At 38.9% G+C, this 10,565-nt stretch overlaps 1 protein-coding gene across 1 annotated transcript; it reads right to left on the bottom strand.

Annotated features, from left to right (window-relative positions):
- Positions 1 to 248: 248 nt before the first annotated feature.
- On the bottom strand, positions 249 to 1,420 carry LOC132268626 (uncharacterized). The gene is made up of 2 exons (XM_059769452.1): positions 954 to 1,420; positions 249 to 547 (listed from the first exon to the last, which is right to left on the bottom strand). Exons 1-2 carry the CDS (start codon positions 1,248 to 1,250, stop codon positions 500 to 502), a joined length of 345 nt encoding a protein of 114 aa, XP_059625435.1. The 5' UTR covers positions 1,251 to 1,420; the 3' UTR covers positions 249 to 499.
- Between the last annotated feature and the right edge of the window lie 9,145 nt (positions 1,421 to 10,565).

Raw genomic sequence — 10,565 nt, 5'->3', positions numbered from 1 at the left:
TTCAAGGCTGCAAGTGTTGGCGCAAAGCAAGCAAATCATGAAATCATGTTGTTCATGTCTTTTATCATAATCATGACTTAATTGATAAAGCGACCAACTTCCTGTTCATTTCGAGTCGTCCCTCTCCCTAAGACTAAAAAAAAAAATACAATTTATTTTTGGTATTTGTATAACCAGGTGCAATGTTCAAACCATGTCACTACAAACTAACACATGACAATACCACAATCAGTAAAGCAACCATACTTTGTCTCATCATCACTACAAAACAATACTTGTCTCACCAACAATGTGCGGTTGTGAAATCAATAATAATATAGTACAATAGCAAAATACTTTTTAGTTCCAGAAATTATTTATTACAACTGTTGTAACTATAATACAGTGTAACCAACTATTACAAAATCTTTATCAAAGCAAAATAGACGGAACCAAAAAACTAATATACCTGTTTTGATAGAATCCTTCAGCTCCCCTGCCCCTGCCTCTAACAAGTGCCCTACCAGCAGCAGCACCCTCCCTTTGTTTTGTCGCTGCCCTTTACAATCTGTGATCACATTTACCTCTTGTGAGTTGATTGAACCGGTCATTACTCATCTATAAAGAAAGGACGGAAATTTTTTATTTAAAAAAAAAAATTTCTAATGCCAAATTTGTCTTAGTTCTATATTTTATTTTTTCAAACTGTGATTTACCTTTATTCTTATAAAAGACAAATCTTGTTATTCTTATAAAAGATAAATCTTAAAAAAAAAAAAAAAAAAATTAATGTATAATTATAAATTTATTATAAATAGTGAGAATTTGAACGAGAGCGTGAGAGCGGAAGCGCTCGAAATATAAGAGCGACACATGTTAAGAAAGATTATATGACCTAGAAAGAAACACAAATTTGAAAATAAAATAGCAATAGTTAGGTACTTGTCCACCATACATACCCACACACACCTTACCTTATTACGACTATCGATTTTAGGAGCATGGCCTCCATCCTTCTCCTCACCCTTCATCACGGGCTGCGGAGGAACCGCGGCGTTGATGACTCCCTCGGCCACTGTCGTCACCACCATCCCAACGCCCAACGCCACGGTCCCAACGCCGGCCGCCAGCTCGTTCAAAAAGCCCGGCTCCTGTTGATTTTTCGGAACACCCGCTGGCGGCATGTTCGAATGACCCGCCTCTGGTCTCTTCTGAGTACCCGCAGACAGCCCGTTCCGACGCTGCTGACTGAACCCATTCTTGTGATCCATCGCTGGCCAGATAACACAATGTAGAGAGAATTCTTAGAATATATATATAATCAATATGTATGGCATTATGTATGAATATGTGTGTGTATATATAGAGATATATGTGTGAAGAGAGAAGGGACTGAAGTCTAATGAATTATATAGAGCGAGTGATTTTATTAATAGTTGAATCATAGAAGAAGAAGAAGATTCGTGGAAGAGTATCAATTAATTCTAAAATAAATTTTTACTAATATTATATCTGATGGAATGTACGTAGAAATTGTAAATATAACGACAAAATGGCAGCAGTTGAACCTAATTATATATCAATTAAATATTTATATATATATATATTAATATATTAAATACTATTATTTTCTTTCCTTCTCTTTCCCTTTTTCCAAACCAACCACCGTTTGTCATATATAACTGGAGCTTAGGTTTTTGGCTTTTGCAAAAGACTTCGGACTTATAGTCGTTGAGATTTTTAGATGGTTGAAACCAATTTATTTTCTAATACTTTGAGATCAGTTTAATAAGAATTCGGTTAGAAAATATTTATTTTATTTCAAAGACCAAGACTTGGATAAAACAAAGATGAAATACGTTTTTTTTTATTTATTATTTATTATTTATTATTTATTATTTATTTTTTTCGGTAAATGATGCTGAAATATTATTGTAGAGAACATAGTGTTAAATATGGTCAAAATTAGCTAGATAAACTAGACCGTTTACGCTCTACTCGTACACATTTTTTAATCCAAACCGAGGCTTTGGCGGTTTTGACTTCATCAAAATTTATAAACAATGAAAATTGAGTGAATACCTTAAAGGTCGAGTGGTCCAGCTGTATCGACTCTTACTCCCAAATAAGGTCTAGATTTCAAACATCATGGACACTATTAGCACATATCACTATTGCTTGGACGTGCCCGACACCGAAGACACCGGCAATATATATATATATATATATATAACAATAAGATGATGATCGAAGTCATACAATCTTTCTCGACAGGTGTCGCTTTCACACTCCGAGCGTATTTTCACTCTCACGCTCTGCATGCGCTCTCACTCAAATTCTCACTACTGATGACTTAATTCTGCTGCTTTCAAGCTCTCGCTTTCACTCCTGCTTCACTTGACTTAGAGGATGGTACAGGAGTATATATTCATTCTCCATATATAAGTAAAAGTCCATGGTATAAACTTTACAGATACGGGGGTGCGGCTTTGGCCCAGTGGTTCGGGCTTTGCACTTAGTTTCATATGGTAACATCCAACTCCCTAACCTCTCCAGGTTAAAAAAAATAAAAATAAAAACTTACAGAATAGATCTATGGATTAGAATCTTCTTATTTGGAAATATGGGCCATATGGCCTTTTCCTGGATTGGACTTAGCTTGTTTCTTTGTCTGGGCTATTGTGTGGGCCTTGTATAGTTTCTAATGTTAATATACATATATCCTTTTACCTCTAAACAAATGAAATTCAAATAGGTATTGTACAGAGAAGAAATTTAGAAAAAGAAAAAGAAAAAAATAAAGCATATAATAAAATTATATAAAAAAAAAAATATTTCTCTGTTCGTGTTCTTACATGGTGCATCAATCAAATGGTTAAAGACTCACTAATGTGTGGAGCAATGAAAATTTGAAAGTGCATTTGACAAATGTTTTTGTGATGTGTTTCGTGTTGCAGGGTAATGTATCCTAGTGAAGTAAAACATTGCAACACTGAAAGTACAAAGAATTTTTCTCCAAATGTAGAGAGAGAAACTTTACACCCCCAATAAACTTCAACCACTTTTCCCTCTCAATCCCTCTTATTTATAGACGGTTATAACCACCCTTGAGCTGGACCTAACTTGTTCTCTTTTGTCTTTTCATCTTAACATGGGTTTCCGCAATGACTTCTTGGATCTGGGCCCATTCAGCGTGGACTTGCTCAATCCTGACTATCCATACCCGACCCGTTCTTAACAGTACGGATCATACCAAGCTCGAATCATTTTTGGTGTCTTCATCTGCCCCCAATAATCTCTCCCCTCATTAATTAGGGTGAGATTATTGAAAAGACACAATCTTGGTCTGACGACTCGGAGCGATGACACGAGGAATCGAACGGATAGCACAAAGACCCAGACTTCAAGATCTGCTACGCCACTTTTGCCTTGACCTTTTGAATTCTGTGTCACCTCCATTTCTCCTCTGTAAAAACCCCGATCCTTTCAACTTTTATCTTCCTTTAACATATCTTACTTTTGTTCTCCGTTGCCATCTTCCTGAGTTTCGTCCGTCACCTTCTTGCACTTTCCGACGATCTTTCTTCAGTTTCTCCGGCGAGTTTTTCCTTCGCGATTTTGGCTACTGTGCTGCTGCTGTGTACATCACAAACTTTCAAGGTCAGTTTTTTTTTTTTTTACTACCCTTTTTGAAAAAGACACCTTTACTACCAAAGACTCCTCTCCTTCTCCATGGCTCCCCCAAATCTGAACACCATTCGCTTCAAGAATAGCATTCCCAATGATGTCTCTCTTAGGATCTATCCAACAAACTTAGATGGGAGATCTGATGAGGGTCTCCTTCCTGGGGAGGTTTTATTCTCTGTCGTCCATTTAAACGTCGTTTGCTTCCCCTTACACCCATTATTTTGTTACTTTTTCAGCAAATTGGGGCTCTGCCCTCTGCAAGTTAACCCTAACTTCCTTAGGGTAATTTCAGTCCTTCTGCTCTTGAATCGTGACAGGGGTCTCAACCTTGACATCATTGACCTTCTCCTCTGCTACCGAATTAATAAAATCAAACAAAGTGATTTGTATTATCACTTCTTTCCTATTGACAAACGGTCGATCTGCACAGATAAGAACTCGTTTGAAAAAGATTGGAGACAAAACTTGATTGGGGTTAGTGGGAATTGGCGGACTCCGTTCGGCAAATCTTTCTCTATCCCTTCCTCCTTTGGAGTATGCTCTGTCTCTGGCTATAAGAAACTAAAAACACATCCCACTGAATGCCATTGTAAAAGTTGTCTTCCCCGTTTTTGTACTTTTCTTTGTAGATGCCTTCAAATTCCTCATGATGAACTGGTTTATAGCATTTATAGGGCCAGGCTAGACATCTTACAAGAGAGTGTGCTTCTGACGGCCCAAGTTTTTGTAAACCCGGTGCGTCAGTGATGACCCGATAATGGATCCGAAATGCGGAAGCGAAAGGTGAAACAATGGTCTCTAGAGATACAATGCGTCTCTAAGACACCAATGTGACCCTCAATGAGGTCACGGAACCCAAAGGAAACAAATGCAGAAGCGTCGTTTCAAAAACGGACAAAAAGAACCTAGGGGCAAAATGGTCATTTTGTAAAAAGTGGATTCATGAGCTATCGAGCACACCACTGGAAAAACAATGACAAATTAGTCAAGTTCAAAAAAAATTTTACTCAATTTGGAGTCCGGACGGGGGAGAAAGGTCAAAAACAAAAATGATGTCATGGCGGCCCGACGAGGACAACCCACCACTGCTACAACTGAGAGTAAAAACGAACATCTAAACGGACTTTTTTGGAAAAACCCAAAGAAGAAACCCCCCCTAAAATCAAGTTTCCTACCCCGATCGTGAACGAAAACAAAAAAAAAAATGCATTGTAAAATGCCCAGAATGCCTCCAAGAAAATCAGGTCAAGAGGAAAAAAATAAATCCGAGCTACTGCCCAAAGTTTTGGAAATAGGGCTTCGGGAGGTTTTTAAATTGCCTAAATTGAAAATGCAATCTTAAAATATACCCACAAGACCTCCGGAAGTTTCGGATCGGTCGTGACGATTTTCAAAAAAAAGTCGATGAATAGTACCAACTACATTTGTACTAAAAATTTGCAAAACCTCGCAGCAAAGATTTTCTAGATCAATATGGATTTTTGAGGGCCAAGATGATGTTTTCTGGAAAAACACAAAAAATAAACCCCCCTCAAAATCAAGCTTTCTACATGATTCGCAAGAGAAAATGAAAAAAACTCATTGTGAAATACCCAAAATGCCCCTGTAACAGAATAGGGTCAAAACTAAAAAATATGCAACTTTAGGTTTTTGTTTCATCAAGGAAGGAATTGTTTGCCAAAGTGAGTATGCAAGTGCATGCAATATGATAAAATAGATGTACCAACATGGCCTAAATCCTCTTTACATTCCATTAACAAGTTTAGCATACAAAACCTACATTTCTCACAAATAAGCTACAATGGCAATACTTGAGTTTTAAAGAGAACATGTTTGTAATCTTTCATGTTAATGGCTCTTGGCCTCATGCTACACATACAAAACAAGCATCAAAGAGAGTACTTAGATACACATTACATGAAGGAAGCCATCTTAGCTTCTAAAATACCATACATCCATGGTATACAAAAGTATTACATCCAAAAGATAAAACATGCTAAACAAGTGCATGCTAATATACAAAAATACTTCAACTAGCTTAAAAGTTCCTAAGGATGATGAGCATCCATGAACATGGTCTCTTTACCTGAAAAACAACCCAAACCACTAGGGTGAGTAATCAAGTTACTCGTAAGAGAAGCATATGCGTATACCCTAAAGTTTCAATATTATTGCGAGATCAATATAGACGAATATAAGGGAACATTCCATTTAACGTCTATGTTCAAGGTGTGCTAAGGGATTATCTTAAGCTAACTTAAATGATTCTTAAACAACACATAACAATGTCAATGTGCTTAACAACATCAATTCGCAATCAACCAAAAATTACAAGTTACAATTAAACATTAGTTGTCAACTTGAAATTTAATGCGAAATCACATAATGGAAAACTTGGACATCTCGTCTTGGACTAAACCAAGATCAATATGGTTATTCCGGGCATTAACCCGCTGGGAAAACCACCCAAGTGCACACTATCTCAATTGGGGAGAACTCATACCTCCCACACTAAAGCCAAACTTTAGCCATGTCACTTGTAACACAATGTCCCAAGAGAATCCAAAATATATCAAGTTCAAAACTTATATATCATAATTTAAGGCATATAAACCACCTTCATGCACAGGTATCTTTGAAACCACACAAACCATGTCTTAGGGTTCCAAATCTAGAATGGCATAATAAATGACAAGTTATTAACATGATATAATGTGCAATATAATACCACAAACTCATCAATTTAAACCATGTCTCAACAATAAGCTTTATATACTAGATTACAACATTTATAGTATTAAGCTTCTAAAAAAATTACAATCACCAATAGTAATCAACTTGAATGTAGAATTATCATCACAATAGTATAGTAATTCAAATCAATAAGAGTTATATACAACATCAATAATCCTACACAAGATACATACACAATATACATGCTTAAATCAAATAAACCCTAAGTCAATCATAAGGATTTCCTATAATATGCAAGACTATCATATTAGAAGCATGCACACAATATATATTAAACCCCAAAGGATTATAAAACACTTAAAATATAAACATACTACCACCCCTACCTCAATAGAGAATTGAATCTCTATAATCCAAGCAACCAAGCACTAAATGGAAAACAAGCTTAGGGTTAATGAAGAGGAGAATGAGAGGAAACTTTTACTAGTTAAGGTTCTTAGTCTAAGATAAATGGAAGGGCACCAAAATTGAAGAAGAAAGCTATTAACCAAGCTTTTCTCCAATTGTGGCTAGGTTAGAACTTTGAAGAACTAAGGAAAATGAAGAGGATAAGTGAAAAATGGTGAGTGGAAGGGCTAGAGATCCTCCACTCACTATGTGCTCTTACACTACCTCTCACACACACACTTGCATGACTAAATCTTGATCCTACACTTGTCACAATCAAAGGTTTTATCCTTAGGCTTAATCTCAAGCCTATACTTGTCAATAATCAATGGTTACATGTGCACCAATCTAAGGCCAACACATGGATGAATCTCCACCCACCAAATGTCAAGAAGTCACGGTGCCAAGTCTCTTCACCTAAATGCCAATAAATGACTCCATGAGAGTGTGACACTTGTCACACTTTCCAAAAATTGCAAAATGGTCTTTTTTCAAAATATCCTCCAAAATAAATTGTAAAAAGGTCCCCAAAATGAAAAATAATTATTTTACATAATTACACTAAAACCCCAAAAGTTATAAATAATTATACTAAAGTATGCATTCATGCCATTTACAAGAAAAGTACTAATCTAGCATGTTTTTCAAGAAAAGTAAAAATACCAATATCATGGAAATCAAATATCATGAATGCATGCAAAATCGGAATCAAAACCGAGCACAACAAGTGAGGTTATGCACGGAAAAATGAAAAACGACTAAAAGAAGAAAAAAAAAAAAAGACAAAATAGGAAAAAGACGAAAAAAGAAAATCGCCGAAAATGGAAAAGGAGGAAAAAGACTGGGTTATTACAACCTACCCTCCTTAAATGGATTTCGTCCCCGAAATCGAGTCGTACCTGAAAGGGAGAACAAATGGGGATACTGAGAGTGAACCTCCTATTCGAGCTCCCAGGTAGTCTCCTCAACGCCGTGATGTCTCCATAAGACCTTAACCAATGGAATGGTCTTAGTCCGCAAAACCTGCTCCCGTGAATCAAGAATCTGGACTGGACCCTCCTCGTAGGTCACGTCCTCATCAACAACAACATCTGTCCACCGTAAAACATGCGATGGATCCGGCTTGTACTTCCTCAACATAGATACATGAAAGACGTCGTGAACCCTATCCAGGTCTGACGGTAATGCCAAACGATAAGCAACTTCACCGACGCGCTCCAAAATCTGAAATGGCCCAATGAACCTAGGAGACAACTTGCCTGTCTGTTTAAATCTCAGAAGTCCCTTCCGTGGAGAAATCTTGAGAAAGACATGGTCCCCTACCTTAAAAGACAAGGATCTCCTCCTCTTATCAGCATAACTCTTCTGTCTGCTCTGAGCTGTAGCCAACCGCTACCGAATCAACTTAATCTTCTCTGTAGCCTCAAAGACAATATCGGGACCTAAGGCAACTGTATCACCTACCTCGGTCCAACAAATTGGAGATCTGCAAGGTCTACCATACAATGCCTCAAAAGGTGCCATGCCAATACTGGTCTGGTAACTGTTGTTGTAGGCAAACTCAACCAAGGGTAAGTAGTCTTCCCAACTACCCCCAAAAGCCAAAATGCAAGCCCGTAGCATATCCTCCAATATCTGAATGGTACGCTCTGACTGACCATCAGTCTGAGGATGGAATGCCGTGCTGAAATGAAGCCCCGCGTCAAGAGCCTCCTGAAAACTCTACCAAAAGTGAGACGTGAACCTGGGATCCCGATCCAAAACAATGGATACCGGAACCCCATGAAGCCTGACAATCTGCCCCACATACAGTCCACTAAGCCTCTCTGCGTCATCTGTCACTGCCATGGGCAAAAAGTGAGCCGTCTTAGTCAATCTATCAATAATGACCCAAACGGCATCATTCCCTGCCTTGGATCTCGGAAGTCCCGTCACGAAATCCATAGTGATGTGCTCCCACTTCCACTCTGCCACTGGTAGTGGTTGCAAAAACCTGCCGGTCTCTGATGCTCTACCTTCACTTGCTGACAAGTAAGGCATTTAGCCACGAACTGAGAAACATCCCGTTTCATACCCTTCCACCAAAACTGTCTCCGCAAATTGTGATATATCTTCGTACCACCTGGATGAACTGCGAGTCGAGAATGGTGAAAATCCCGAAGAACATCGTCATGACAAAACAAAGGGTCAAACATCCTCCCTCTGTACCTGAGACCACTGTCTGAATGTAAGGTCCAACCCTCTACATTCCCGCCGCTTGAAATCTGATCGTGGATGGACTTCATCTCCCCATCCTCCTGTTGTGCCTCAATAACTCTGCTAACAAGAGCCGGTTGAGCCACAAGGCTAAACAAAATAGCCGGTGAAACATCCTCATACAACTGCAAACCAAGATCTACAAGCTCTTCTAGCATCTTCCATCTGTGAATGGAAATACTAGCAAGAGTACCCCGTGACTTCCTACTCAATGCATCAGCCACCACGTTGGCCTTCTTCGGATGATACTGCAACACAAAGTCATAGTCCTCCATGAACTCAACCCATCTACGCTGTCTCAAATTCAAATCCTTCTGAGAAAAGAGATATTTGAGACTCTTGTGATCAGAGAAAACTTTGAATTTCTCCCCATATAAATAATGTCTCCACCCTTTCAGGGCAAAGACAACCGCTGCCAACTCCAAATCATGTGTCGGATAGTTTAACTCATGAGTCTTCAACTGTCGAAACGCATAAACAACTACCCGTTCTGTCTGCATCAAGACACAACCCAAACCTTCTCGCGAAGCATCACAATAGACTACGTAACCCAAACCACGTTCAGGTATGATCAAAACTGGAGCTGATGTCAACCTGACCTTCAACTCCTGAAAAGCAAAATCACAAGCCTCATTCCATATGAACTTGACCCCTTTGCGAGTAAGTCGAGTCATAGGTGCCGCTAAACGAGAGAAATCCCAAACAAATCTCCTGTAATAGCCAGCTAGGCCAAGAAAACTCCGAACTTCAAACACTGTCTTCGGATGCTCCCAATCCATCACAGCCTCAATCTTCGACGGATCCACTGCAACACCACCCCCTGACACAACATATCCAAGGAACTTCACCTCTGGTAGCCAAAATTCGCATTTCTCGAACTTGGCATACAATTGGTTATCCCTAAAGATCTGTAAAACTGCTCTCAGGTGATACTCATGCTCCTCTCTCGAAGCTGAGTATACGAGAATGTCATCAACGAACACCACCACAAATTTGTCAAGAGAGTCACTGAATACACGGTTCATCAAATCCATAAAAGCTGCTGGAGCATTGGTCAAACCAAATGGCATCACCAGAAACTCATAATGGCCATACCGTGTACGAAAAGCGGTCTTGGATATATCCTCATCCTTAACCCTCAACTGATAATAACTTGATCTCAAATCAATCTTCGAAAAGCATGTCGCTCCCTTCAACTGATCAAACAAGTCATCAATCCTAGGCAAAGGATACCTGTTCTTGATCGTAGCTTGATTCAACTTGCGATAATCGATACAAAGTCTCAAAGACCCATCCTTCTTCTTTGCAAAAAGAACTGGTGCTCCCCATGGTGAAGCACTAGGATGAATAAAGCCCTTAGCTTTCAAATCATCCAGCTGACCTTTCAACTCATCAAGCTCTGCCGATGCCATACGGTACGGTGCCATAGAGATGGGTGCCGTGCCGGGAATGACATCGATGGTAAAAATAACTTCCCTTAAAGGAGGTAACTCCGTTAGCTC

This window comes from Cornus florida, unplaced genomic scaffold (assembly GCF_030987335.1).
Source record: "Cornus florida cultivar Cherokee Brave unplaced genomic scaffold, ASM3098733v1 CherokeeBrave_3.0.0_Hap2_Chr08, whole genome shotgun sequence".
Lineage (NCBI taxonomy): Eukaryota > Viridiplantae > Streptophyta > Magnoliopsida > Cornales > Cornaceae > Cornus > Cornus florida.
This window is presented reverse-complemented; position numbering and strand designations above follow the sequence as displayed.

Bases quoted from the DNA above. Each gene is read 5' to 3' on its own strand.
- LOC132268626 (XM_059769452.1), bottom strand. From the start codon at position 1,250: ATGGATCACAAGAATGGGTTCAGTCAGCAGCGTCGGAACGGGCTGTCT. The intron at 548-953 runs GTAAGGTGTGTG...ATGTGATCACAG, and splicing joins AAATCGATAGTCGTAATAAG to ATTGTAAAGGGCAGCGACAA.